Raw genomic sequence first — 13,138 nt, 5'->3', positions numbered from 1 at the left:
ACTGAAGATTAATGATTGTGACGGATTATTTTTTTCTTATTTTAAAGAAGCGAACCCTCAGTTATTTTGTGAACTAAAATGTACAAGGAATCCTTCTGTGGATACGTTTTTAATGGTTGAATTTACAGGACCTGACAGAGACATTGGAAAAGAAAGACTAAAGCTGGCTACTGCCATGCATTTAAGTTATACCTTTTTAACAGTACAAACTTACATGAATGAATGTAACATGAAAATGATTACTTGGCATTGCAAGCTGAGACACAAACACACACATAATATTAAAAATTCATGGTTAACTGTTAAAAAGGTAAATTATTAAAATTTATACCACAGAAACTTTTCCCTGAAAGAAACAGGCTTCGTATAAAGTTTTTTTTAAACTTTGTGTGATGGTACAAATTGGTTATTAATATATGGGCACTAATTCACCAACATTTCCAGAGCAGAAATACGATTATTGACTGTTAGATATCTGGTAGAAAATAATGAAACCCCTTGTCTAGAGACTTTAAGAATGCTAAGGAATCAAACTTGTTGAGTTTGGTTTGAGTACCAAAGACTAAGTTTTGTCTTAGAGTAGGAGGATGTGGATTGTAATATTATTCCTTTGGAAAATAGAAGTGCAATATTATTGTGTAAAGCGGATGGTTGTTTAGACGAGCCAAAAAAATCTGACAATTGGCCGACGCTAGAAAAGGATAAGATTTCAACTTTAAAAGTCTTCTAAATGTTTAAGTTTGTATGGCTCCCATAGACCGCCATCTTCCCATATCAAACCAACTAACGTAGCAACGAGCGGAAGCTGCAGTCGTGGATGAAATATACCTTGACTAAACTATTCCCTTAAAGGGGGACGAGCAAAATGAAACTTGCTATCTACAATACTGCTCCCCAATATTTGACCAGTTCTATAGAAATTAACAGCTATTTTACATATTGCTTTTCACCCAACAAATTTTCAACGACCCAGTGAGCTAATATTGCTCGACTGAACAACACTGACTACAGACGTTGACCCCCATGATATGAAACCGTCCAATCAAATGACGTAGTTCCTTCTTCGCTTAGATAATGCCATTTTGGTAGGCCGTGCATAGTTGTCTGTTTTCGCCTCGTGGAAAAATATAACCTTAGCTAAATTTCTCACTCTAAATGTGGAACGAGAGGAACGCTTCGTCGAAGTTGTAAAACTCATTTAGCATGCGTAAATCAATTTGAGGTAATCGTTTTGTCGAGTTTGTGAGCGGGGGGGTCGTACGCAGTTTACATTAAGAAGTACATTCTAGCGGCTGTCGTCCGCTGTTGACGACACAGATCGCCGTATCAGCGAACAAAGGAAAAGTAAGGCTCATTCACGCTTGCCAGCTCTGTCGTTGAGCTATATTGTTGATAACAGGATTTTTAATTAAACCAGCATAACACGTATTTTGTTGTTGCGTCGTTACTTGAGAAGTCTGCCCCGGATAGAACTAACAAATTAGCCTGACTCATTTCGGTCCTGTTAGCAACTGTTAGCCGCAGTTGTGGACAAACGGGAAGCTAACTGCAGCGCTGTTTTGGTTTAGATAAGAAGTTATCTTTTTGGAACAAAATGGCCGAAGGTTATATTCGAGTGGCGGAGGAGGAAAATGAGGAGCCCATGGAGATCCCATCCGAGGATGACGGCACTGTTCTGCTTTCAACCGTTGCGGCTCAGTTTCCCGGGGCGTGCGGCCTACGCTTCAGGAGCCCAGTGTCTCAGTGCATGCGGGGAGTGCGCCTCGTTGAAGGAGTCCTGCACGCTCCTGAAAACGGATGGGGGAATATCGTGTACGTGGTGAACTACCCAAAAGGTAACTTATTGGTTTTCACTGTCTGCACCATGGTGCAACTGTGTTCACAATGCATGACATACTATGAGCGAGTGGAAAATGAATGGGAATGACGTGACTTTAATTTTGTCCACGCTCTCAGTAGTTGTGTTGTGGCTTAAACTTTTCGCAAACTGAACAAATCAAGACCCACATATCATTGATGCATTATTCGTATGTACGTTTATTAAATCCATCTTGCCAAAGTTGTAAAAGTGTGCAAAATGTGTCCTTAAGAGTTTCTATGTTTTATTGATGTTGATTTTTAGAGATGCATTGATGTGGGGTCAAGGTCATTTTTGGAGACCGGTTGTTGTATTATCTTGTGTTTCATCGATGTTGGACTGTATCAACAAAAACGAGTTGATATAATACCTGACACTGAGGATTCCTTTAACAATTAATAAATGCCACATAGTTGTACATATTTTTTTTTTTATCTTGTATATGGTCTTAATAGTTTTTATATTATACATATTATAGAAACAAGGTATTAAGTTTATTATCTGAATATTTGTCTGATACAGCCTGAGTCTCTGTTACTGTTGAGAGTTGACTTCTTTTACTTTTATTGTAGACAACAAAAGGAAAATGGAGGAAATTGATGCCTCTTCTGCTGTGAAAATGAAGAGGGGGGATATGAAGACATCTGACCTGATTGTACTTGGTCTTCCTTGGAAAACTACTGAACAGGATCTGAAAGACTACTTTAGTACATTTGGAGAAGTCATCATGGTTCAGGTACAACTTGGAATTTCTTCTTATTATTTTTTTATCAAAATAGATTTGCATTGTTTATGTGCTAACAATTGACCATTACTGTTTGTTGGCATCTCTCAGGTAAAACGAGATGCCAAGACAGGAAACTCCAAAGGCTTTGGCTTTGTGAGGTTCACAGAGTATGAGGCGCAAGAAAAGGTTATCTCCCAGCGGCATATGATCGATGGGAGATGGTGCGACTGCAAGCTCCCTAACTCGAAGGTGAATATGGTAATGTCAATGCATATGGTTATATGCACATTATGGGAAGAAAACTGCCCTAACATCATTGGCACACTATAACCAATTGTATCCCCACCTATTTTGTTTACAGCAAGGTCCAGATGAGCCACTGAGGAGTAGGAAAGTGTTTGTTGGTCGTTGCACCGAGGACATGACCACTGACGATCTACGGCAGTTCTTTATGCAGTATGGAGAAGTCACAGATGTCTTCATCCCCAAGCCATTCCGTGCTTTTGCCTTTGTCACATTTGCAGATGATCAGGTATTGTACTAAATGCGACAGCTTTGTGTTTTAGTGTTGTCCAGTCCCGGATTACCCGATTCAGACTTTTTGTTCTTTTCTTTTTTTCTTCCCTTGCAGGTTGCCCAATCTCTCTGTGGAGAGGACCTTATTATCAAAGGAGTCAGTGTTCACATCTCAAACGCTGAGCCCAAACATGGCAATAGGCAGTTTGATCGTACAGCACGGTTTGGAAATGGTTTTGGAGCTCAAGCGTTTGGTAGCAGCCGTGGTGGGTTGGGGAGCAGCACTAATAGTAGTCTGGCTAATTTTGGTTCCTTCAGTTTGAACCCTGCCATGATGGCTGCTGCACAGGCTGCTCTGCAAAGTAGTTGGGGGATGATGGGTATGCTCGCTAGCCAACAGCAGACATCCACCTCAGGCAGCACCTCCAGTGGAACGAGTTCTAGCAGGGACCAGAGTCAGTCTTTCAGTACAGGCAACAGCAACTACGGCACCGGTTCAGCCAGTCTTGGCTGGGGTACAGGGTCAAACTCTACAACCAGTGGTAGTGGGTTTAGCTCAGGTTTTGGGTCCAGTATGGAGTCAAAGTCATCTGGGTGGGGTATGTAAGTTAAGTGTTTGTATGGTAAGTATTGTGAGAAAGATGAGTCTTTTCAAAATTTATTTCTGGTGTTAATGCGTATCTGAAAACACTTTTGTGGAAGATGTTTTGTACATTTGGAAGAAAAAAAAAATGCTAAAGATTTAATTTAGGAAGCGTTGAAGTGAACTGTTTACCAGGATCTCTGACTAAAGTGCTATTTTTGACGTCTTGTTTGTTTGTATCCATTTCAACTGGATTCTCTAATGCATGTATTGTGAAATGTGATGCCCATTTTGAAAATGCATGAATGTTTGTGTTTCACCATTATCCGGCTTTGTCATCGATTTAAAAGGCAATCTTGCATTGGAAAGAATCTGGTTGAAACCTAAATGTTTTAAGTGCAACTTTATTTGCAGTCAAGTTCTGTGGAAAAGCCTTCATTGAAATCTCTTCTGCAGTTCACCTCTCTTCCATTTCCCTGTGAGGAAGCTCCTCTTTGGCAGCATTCTTGGGGTGATCTCGGTATCATTCTCCCTCTTCCCACCTGTAAATGCTATGCCATCAAAGAACGGCTACACTCCGCATGTTCTAAGAGACGGTGGGTGTTTTCACTTTTATCCACTTTTAAATGGAAAGAACTGCGCAACTGACATTTTAAGAACTGATGAGTGCGATTGAGGATGGCTTGTGACGAAGAGTGAAGCGATGAGTGAGCGAACGGAGAGACGCGTGAAACGGACTGGTTGTGCGATGAAAGAGCCCGATTTTGACTGCTTTCTGAGTGTGTGAGTGGAAGCTACAGATGCTACGAGCGCCTCTCCCTAACATGGACATTGTTTGATTAGTACTTCAAGATTTTTTTTTTTTTTTAATCTTTGCAAGTTTTTCCTTACTATTAAGTATGTCTATCAAGTGCAGAAATATCAAAATGTAGTGGAATGTTGTGATGACTATTTGTATTGCTTATATTATCTGATTTGAATGCTGTATGGTGTGTGTTTTCATGTTATTGAACTGATCTGTAAGTGTGTATTTGATGTGGATGACACCTGCTGAAGACTCTGGGGGACGCGAGTGATAGTGTGAGAACGTGGAGTGGTGTGTCCAATGGTTCCCCGTAGCTCTTGTCGTTTGTGAGGTGTTTCAAAACATGTCAAATGAAGGGAGTTCTCTAATAAAGTTCATTTGAATAGTTACTTAGTTTATATTACCTGAGTCAGTTTGTAAAATCAAAAACATCTAATCCAATTCACATATTTAGGGACCTTGGGCTCTGCTGGTCGAGGTCTCCGTTTGAACCCTGACTGAAGTCTGTTCTGAAGGACGAAGATGGAAGTTCCAACACTTTCAGTGTGTGGCCTTCTCAGACATGACATGGGGTAGTACCTATGTTTCTTTTTTTGTTTTGTTGCCTCGTTACAGGGAAGTCACTATTAATACCATCTACCTCTTAAGGTTAGCGGTAAGTTCTTGGGAGTTGATTATCCTAGACTGGATACAGATGAGCTTAGTAATGTGGCCTCACTTATTCAAATTGTTATTCACCCCTAATTTGGCTCTAGGAAAGGAAGTCGATTGGAATTTTCTCTTCTAAGATGGTTCCAAACATTGTGGTTAGTTGCATTACATTACGGTCATTTTGCAGACGCTTTTATCCAAAGCGACTTATATGTGTGTTCCGCATCGGTGGGCAAAAGATCTTCAGGTCACAAGAAATCAGAAGTGCATTTCCTTCCTAAACCAAACAGCTAAGAGCATAACTAGTGCTAGAGTAGGTGCAGTTAGTTAGATACCTAGACAATGAGTTATCCTGACAGTCTTAGAGTTCCAAGGGCCGGGCGGCACAGTTAAAATTCTTATGCTTGATGGAGAAATCTGACGCGTAACTGCAGCCCACACCACTCATAATGTAGTCATTGTAGTAAATCTCACTTCAGTCCGACAAAAGATTTTAATGTTAAAACAGGTCTCACGTGATGTCAAATGCACTACAAGTTGGGATTGAATCAGCAGGTCCAAGGGTGGGAGGATGTGCAGTATTGTCAAAATGTTAAGCTCTAGCCTTCTTTAAAAGTATTAACTCATAAACTTGAAATAGAAAATAAGTCAGACTTTAGATGGCACTCATGTTTTGGTCAGTCTTCGTGTTCATTTGTCTGTTGGGCTCAAGTAAGACACTGCAGGCCTGCCTGTGTCCTTTCCTCATGCTCTGCTCTCCTCCTCAGTGTCTTTGCTCTTCCTCTTCCCAGTGCTCTTCTTTTTCAAATCCTTGTGCTCCTGGGCCAATTCTTCACTCTTATTTTGTATGTAGATGGACTGAAATAAAGGCAAATTAAAAAAATAAGTTTGCTGTCTGCTGTAAAGTGTGTGTATCCCACAGATGGGTCGAGTAAAAATAAATTCAAATAATTGAGGAGTCAACACTTCTTTCCCTCCCCTTGTTCATAAATTACTGTACTCATATGTAATTACTTTGTTTGAACTCACCAATGCAGTACTACGACGGGCCACAAGTTTGACATCGTCTGCAGACACCATGCTTCTTTTGGCATGTCTGAAAATAAATGTGAGATTATAGAGACAGCCCTAAGGTTTTTCACTGGGTATTTGTGTTAAAACTACTGAGTAGTTAATAGTTAAAGGGAAGAAAAAGCTTACCTTGCGAAGGCCTCCAGGTCTTTAGCAAATACATCTGGGGGGGAAAGAGACTTAAGTTACAAAACTGAAAAAATAGACCTTTTCAATGCATTTGTTGAGAGAAGTTGTAGAAGTTACTGACTCTGGGGTTTGAAACAACTTTTCCAGTAACGCACAACTAACAGCCCTAAAAGAGTAGTTTGATGTTCTGTAATTTATTCAGTCAATATCAAAGCATGTTGGGCGTGCATTGATTTGCACAAATGTACATTTTAAGATAAAAATTTGAGTTGGATTGGGTTTTTCCCCAAATGTTTGTGTTGTGAACCATCAGCCACCCTGAAGTATTTCTAAAACTGGATTCATACTCTGAGTAAAATCAGTTCAGTGTTGCCTTGATGATGCTGTAATCGTCCGGTTATCGAGGAGTTTATTGCACACACTACTTGTTGTCACTGTTGATACCTGGAATCTGTGTACAGCCTTAAAAACAATGTCCTTGTGAACAATTTCTCATGTTTACTTCAGAATATTGTTGATATTTGTATATAAAAAGAGATGTATGCTGCACTTCAGACTGCTACAACATAGTAATAAACTTTTTTTTTTAAAAACAACTTTTTTTTTCTTTGTTTGGTTGACAAAATTGGTCAGATAGGTGGAATGATTAGCAAAGACCATAAAAGTGGACCTTATTACTCTGGCTTCCCAACCATCAAGAAGTTGTTTTTTTACAAACTGCTGCTGGTTCATAAAGTTTTCAATGGGTTAGTGACAAAATACAGCTGAGATCTTTTGGTGTCATGAACCTCTAAATACATCTCTGGTTAAGGGAACAGGTCCGCCTACTCTCCCCGGAGTTGGGACTAAACATGAAGAAGTTGCTCTCAGTTTTTATGCATCATATGTGGGGAGAAAAGTCCCAGATAACTGCAGGTATGCAACAAATCTCGCTTCAATCAAATCAAACATTTAGACTTTACTGTATACCAAGGCATTTGGAGGATTTAGCTAAATAAGTACTTACCCTCACCTTATTTACTTTTTTTCTTTGTAAATTTCGCATGAATGTTATTATGTTGCATATAAAGCACTCTAAACTGCGTACAGTTGTTGAATTGAGCTTCTGAACATGTTGCACTGTGAGATGTCCCCACCACATTGTCTGAATGTCGTCTCGGCTATGGCTGCTACAACTTGTCGGCTGAACTCCCTCTTGTGGTCCTCTCCGATCCTCTGACATAGATGTCCCACCGTATAATGTATTGCTGCCTTTAACCTCTGAAGAAAAAAAAAAAAAAAAGAATATATATGTAGCCAAGCCAGACACCAGGATGGGACAGGGCGCGTTATAAGAATGACAGAGTGACGACGTCTGTTGAAAACGATAAAATGATGGCAACGTTCATGTTAACTACCAGTTGACGTTTATATGAAACAAACTGTAACAATCTGAAAAGTTGCTCCTACCTGACGAGTCTCGTCTGCACCCACTGACATTTTGCGGTGGAACAAACTGGATACAACAGGATTTATCTCTTCAACTGCAATAAACTAACGAATGTCAAAAGCTGAGGGTATAGTGAGAAAAAATAAAGCTATAATGAAGACATATTTCGATCTATGTACTGTGTAACAATCTGACAAGTTCAATCCCTGGTTTGGTCAAACAACAACAAACAAACAAAAAATTCGCGGCATGAATTTGTCAGCAAATCAGCAACTCTCTGATTTTGTTATTTCCTCTTCTGTTAAATTTACAGGTCTCACAGCGCCACACTGTGGTCCGGAGGAGGTACTAGAGTTTTTAAACTCGTCATTTGAGGAGCCGGTTTCTGGCAATGATTCAGTACACTGATTTAATTTGAACAGATTCATGTAAAAAAAAAAAAAAAAAAAACATATTAATGGCTGTGTTTTCTGTTCATTAAGAAAAAGGAAGCAATTTATATTTTAAAAGTGTGTGTGTACTGCCATGGGACATACCATACCAATGATTGGTGTTTACATGTACAAATTAAAATCTGACTAATAGTGCAAACTCAATTGTAAAGCTTCATAAACACATCAACCATTTCAAATTGATCTGATTAAGGTGTCGAAAATCTGAATTCATTTCTGAACAGATCGAGAAGGGTGGTTCAAACCTTTTGATAATCTTGTCAACAGGAAAATCTCACCGTGCAAACTCTTAATCCGACTGGAATTGATCAGTTTTCTGCGTTCTTGATCAGTAAATTAGAGTAAGGACACTTTTCTCTCTTAAATTTTCAACCACAGACCCTGGGTCTTCTGAACGTTTATGTTATGAATGTTTATGGGCAGCAGAAGAAATAGGCTTGTGCGCTGTTAAATTGGGAATAAAGTTGGCAAAACAACGTTATTCTTCTTGTTCAGTTTTATTTTCCAAAGATTAACAGCAACTCACACTCTTAACATGTGAAAGTAATTCCATGCACTTTAGTTTGAACCGTTAGTCATAATTATTTGAATCACACTGGAAACATATCCTGTTCAGTTTTTCACAGCCATTTCTTTCCAACAGGCTTGGAAAGTGAGAGGTGAAGGGTGTTTAGATTGGTTGCAAACTTTGAATTTAAGCCACTAGATGCCACTACATTCTTTACACTGCTCTTTTAATTGACGTTATTATTTTGAACTACAGTGAATATGTACAGTAAAATAAATTTAAATGTCAAATTTTTTTCCTGTTAGGTTCATTAGCATGATAAAATGTAATATATATGCTAATTTAATAACATTTCTAACAATTAACAATATATTTGATACTAAATGGCAAAACAAACATTTTAGAACAGCAATCACAAGAGGACATTTTCTTCCTAAAGCTTTCAAAATATACTATCTCTACATTTATTTCTAGTCATTTCAAAGATATTTTGACATTTCTAATGAATACACTTCTGAGTTTAATTTTGAATAAACTCTTTGTAACCTCTGTTACAAAGACACCATGAACAAACCTATTACATACCATTGATTTTTTTTTTAACTTTGCTTGTTAATATTGAATTAGAAATCTTTCAAAATTGTTAATAATCATCCAAAAAAAAAAAAAAAAAAACACTTTATCAAATGCTATCAGATCAGACTTTTATTAGTCCCACACAAAGAAAGCAACATGCTCCCAGTAAAGGTGTTCTTGTTTAACAGAGAAGCAGTGGTGAATAAGACTCTTTATTGAATATGGCAGTTTCAGTACGCATCGCCTCATTACATGGAAACACACATGAAGTGTGCAGCGATCGCTAAAAGGTAAGATTCACTGACTCCTTTTATAAATTTGCTTGCAAACTTGATCCTCACACGTGATTTCCTGAAGAGAGAAAATGCAACAATGTAAAAACATCATGGCATATGTAAGTCAAAATCGTAAGAGGGCGAATAAATGAAATGATTTTCTGTATCAATTTTCAAGCTGAGCAACTTTTTTGACATATGAATCGGCATACGCGAGTAATCATGCAAACATGAGAGGCTGTGATATCAGTCGTACCAGATGCAGCTCGTCCCCCTGAATCCAGTGAGTCCAGCCCCTGTTTCTTTTTTCTCCTCTCTGAACACACACCAGCTTGTCATTTTCCAAGTTCACCACGGTCTAGTCGAGGACCAAAGGAAAACAGACCACTTCAAATCACAACTGAATATCGCTCAACAATACGGCAACATAAAAGAGGCTGAGGTCTAAAATTTATATAAAAAGGTTTGAGAGGAAAGTTGAGATCTTTATTTGCTTGCTTTATCTTATGCTGTGTGGCAGCGATCACAGACATTTATCATTTTATTTTATTTTGAGACTGAAACATGGGTTTTTAGGAACAGCTTACCTGGCATTTTCGGTTGTCCATCCCCTTTGTCACCTCTTTGAACTCTTCCCCAATCTTGAATGAACACTCGTAATTTCTGAAAGTTGTGAAAGTGCTGATTGTGAAACGATCTCCGTCTTGCTTAATCACTTTCTGAGGCTTCAGCAGAGAGGCAATCTTGCGTGTTGCAAAGTCTATCCCTGCGTTACAAAATGGAAGAAATATTAATTTAATTTTTTTTTCATTTTTACTCTATCAAATTCTTTGTAGTTTGATTAGGAAGTACCCTATTATTTGTTACTACGTTATTTTAACCGGACATCAACAGTCTGGACACATGCTGGATCATATTTCTATGTAATAGTTTTCAATGCTAAGGATGGGAGGCATGTTCAACAGATCAACTGGGTTTTTTCATACTCGAAAGTATAAAAAAAAAAAACCCACAAATAATTCTTTTTTTAAAGAAAGAAAGAAAAAAAAAACAGTTACACTCACCTAGTGCGACCATATAACCCTCAAAATTGACATTACTGACAATTTCCCAAGTCCCATTGAAGTCGACAGGCATTTTGGATGCTTATGTGACTCCCTGGAAGCCTCTGCAGCATGAGTATCAGGCGCGAGTAGCATCAAAGTTAATGTGTGGGATGTTTTATTCTGCATGAATATAGAGCAGGGGTGATGTGACTCTTGCCACAGTTATTTGGGACACAGGAAAAGCACTAGAGGGTGGAGCAGAGCTCTTTATACGATATGAATAAACTGTCCTGTTCATGATATATCCTTACAGGAGGGGATACTTTTCACGAGTATACTGCATGGTTAAAGTTCCTTGGACTAAAAACACAACAGCCTAATCTTCAGGCTTAGATTTTTAGTGCAGATTTTAGTTCAGCTTTAAAGGAAATACAATATGCAGCCAAAGACTCTGGGCATTGATGGGATGAAATAGAATCCTTCCTCAGACCACATGCAGCAGATAGGGACAGTGTTTCAGCACGGTTGCCTGGCTGTGTTGCATTCATGTTTCTTTACATGCTAATCCTCATGGCATATTATAGCAGCAGATTGATACAGCGGAATCAGAGGTTGAAATTGTAAGTACCCTCATGGACAGAGATATAACTATTCCTGCTGTCCTACTGAAGTTTTACTCCTTTTCTACTCACAGTCAGATCGTCAACGCAGTGTTCACGGTAGTTGTTCTGGCCCCTCAGCTCTACGTCATGGGAAGGTAACTAGGATGTCGAACATGGCATCGAGCCATACAGGTCATGGGTCCCTTGAACAAGGGGGAATGCGGCATTAACAATGGTGTTTGTTTCCATTGAAGGCCAAAATCCTCAAGATACTGCGGACAGCCGCTTCTGAACAACATGTCGGCCTTTGTTGCCTTAACCGTCATAGCTGCAGGTGAGTCCTATCAGAGCACATCACGGTCTATAAAACGATCAATACGAACACGGAGTCTCCTTTCAGGTTTTTCAGTGATATTCACGTCGATAGATCCAGTTCCTCAGAGCTTGTGGGCTGCCTATCACGTGTTTGGTCTGCTTTCATGCGGACACGGACTATGTACGGCCATCCTGACCATCACAGCCTCAGAATGTGTAAGAAAAATGACCTTATGGAGGAGTATGGGGAAAATGGGAAAAAAACGGCAGCCTCAAAATGATTTTCGTTTATTTTCACAGGCCAAAACTACCCCAGAGCTGTACTACATGTCCCTAACTCTTACGGTCGCATCTACATTCAGTGCAGGTGAGCAGCATTTCTGTCTGACAAGTTTTGAATGACGGTTTGATGGAGTAACAGCTGTTCGTGTCCATTCAGGTTTTTTCATGGTGAGAGGAGGATTGTGGTTAACCAACAGGCAGCCCGTGACGGAGACGTTTAGAAACGAGTGACAAAACAGTCCAGCTGCCCCCACGCTGACATACGATACGGCACATTTAAAGAATTCATGAGGTTTCTGTACCACCAGCAGCTGGTAACTTTAAACCACGAGGGGAAGAAAGTGCAAGTGAGTTAATCCGACCCACGTTTTTTAATGTTCACTGCTGAAAAGCAGATGTCTCGAATGTTAGAAATGTTTTTCTGGATACCAGAATGTGTTTCATGTAACAATTTGTCAGTGAAAGTTAATAAACATGTAGTATGCACAGTTATGTAAACTGTATATATCAAGTAAAGTCAAACAGATTGAAAAATCAAACAAAGCCAGTGACATTTATATATAGTGGAGACAGTTGCAGTCACCTTTCTGGAAAATTAAAACAAAATGGAAAAGATTCTGTCAGCACAAGTATGATGAAATGTTTTACATTAACGAAGCCAAAAATGTCCGGGTCGCATTGTTAAAAAACCAATGTTATGCTAAATTACCCGTTCGTGTACTTATTTTGGATGTATTCTCCGATTGGTTTATGTGTCTTTGTGTTTGTTGAAGCTCAACAAAGATTTTTTTTAACTCCCTGTAGACCCCTTCTGCCTTAAACACTCCATAATAGCCTCTGTAACTTTAAAGTTCTTGTAAAAATCTAATTTGTTGTTTAAAGTCTTGGTCTATACACACCTGTATGTATTAGCATCTGGCCAAACAGACAAAATAGTAATTTTGTTGGTATTCTTAATGGTATTTGGGAGTAATTTCCTAGAAAACTATTTAAAAATGCGTGTACTTATTTTGCATTCTGCCATTATTTACATTCCGGTGGTGCCTATTTAAGAATTTCGGATTTCAGTAGAGTTGATGCAGAATGATGAACCATGTTGGATCAGGTCACTTGAGCTGACCAATAAGAGGAGACTGTGGGCTTTTTACAAATGTGATCGGTTAACACTCAGTGGTTGGTGGGTTCAGAATCTTAACGATTTTGAGATCAGACGTGATCTCAAAATGCTCAAAGATGCTCGTAAACTTTAATTATTCTCAGCTTTTCACCACTATGCCGGCAAAGCAACAGACCCAGAACTAAATTCAGCCAAT

General features: G+C 39.0%; 4 protein-coding genes across 7 annotated transcripts; 2 read left to right on the top strand and 2 right to left on the bottom strand.

The window, feature by feature from the left end:
- Nucleotides 1-1,057: 1,057 nt before the first annotated feature.
- Nucleotides 1,058-6,933, top strand: tardbpb (TAR DNA binding protein b). 4 transcript variants are annotated; one of them, XR_012769502.1, is made up of 6 exons: nucleotides 1,058-1,835; nucleotides 2,431-2,594; nucleotides 2,694-2,843; nucleotides 2,947-3,117; nucleotides 3,217-4,280; nucleotides 4,944-6,933. XR_012769502.1 is itself a non-coding variant. In XM_075461262.1 (6 exons), exons 2-6 carry the CDS (start codon nucleotides 1,595-1,597, stop codon nucleotides 3,706-3,708), a joined length of 1,218 nt encoding a protein of 405 aa, XP_075317377.1. In that variant the 5' UTR covers nucleotides 1,058-1,344; nucleotides 1,569-1,594; the 3' UTR covers nucleotides 3,709-4,878. The 4 variants fall into 4 exon arrangements, 3 of the variants coding, with proteins under 3 accessions (XP_075317377.1, XP_075317376.1, XP_075317378.1); XM_075461262.1 differs by lacking the exon at nucleotides 4,944-6,933 and having other exon boundaries at nucleotides 1,058-1,344; nucleotides 1,569-1,835; nucleotides 3,217-4,878; XM_075461261.1 differs by lacking the exon at nucleotides 4,944-6,933 and having other exon boundaries at nucleotides 3,217-4,878.
- cenps (centromere protein S) lies at nucleotides 5,834-8,243 on the bottom strand. Its single transcript, XM_075461266.1, has 5 exons — nucleotides 7,790-8,243; nucleotides 7,477-7,600; nucleotides 6,341-6,374; nucleotides 6,170-6,236; nucleotides 5,834-5,998 (listed from the first exon to the last, which is right to left on the bottom strand). Exons 1-5 carry the CDS (start codon nucleotides 7,817-7,819, stop codon nucleotides 5,885-5,887), a joined length of 369 nt encoding a protein of 122 aa, XP_075317381.1. The 5' UTR covers nucleotides 7,820-8,243; the 3' UTR covers nucleotides 5,834-5,884.
- Nucleotides 8,244-9,504: 1,261 nt separating this feature from the next.
- On the bottom strand, nucleotides 9,505-10,806 carry rbp7b (retinol binding protein 7b, cellular). Its single transcript, XM_075461264.1, has 4 exons — nucleotides 10,645-10,806; nucleotides 10,168-10,346; nucleotides 9,837-9,938; nucleotides 9,505-9,656 (listed from the first exon to the last, which is right to left on the bottom strand). The coding sequence occupies exons 1-4, from the start codon at nucleotides 10,715-10,717 to the stop codon at nucleotides 9,603-9,605; spliced, it is 408 nt and encodes a 135-aa protein (XP_075317379.1). The 5' UTR covers nucleotides 10,718-10,806; the 3' UTR covers nucleotides 9,505-9,602.
- A 366-nt stretch (nucleotides 10,807-11,172) lies between these two features.
- Nucleotides 11,173-12,561, top strand: LOC142377303 (uncharacterized). The gene is made up of 6 exons (XM_075461267.1): nucleotides 11,173-11,246; nucleotides 11,321-11,383; nucleotides 11,483-11,562; nucleotides 11,629-11,759; nucleotides 11,844-11,910; nucleotides 11,983-12,561. The coding sequence occupies exons 1-6, from the start codon at nucleotides 11,173-11,175 to the stop codon at nucleotides 12,054-12,056; spliced, it is 489 nt and encodes a 162-aa protein (XP_075317382.1). The 3' UTR covers nucleotides 12,057-12,561.
- Nucleotides 12,562-13,138: the final 577 nt, after the last annotated feature.

This window comes from Odontesthes bonariensis, chromosome 3 (assembly GCF_027942865.1).
Source record: "Odontesthes bonariensis isolate fOdoBon6 chromosome 3, fOdoBon6.hap1, whole genome shotgun sequence".
Taxonomy (NCBI): Eukaryota; Metazoa; Chordata; class Actinopteri; order Atheriniformes; family Atherinopsidae; genus Odontesthes; species Odontesthes bonariensis.
This window is presented reverse-complemented; position numbering and strand designations above follow the sequence as displayed.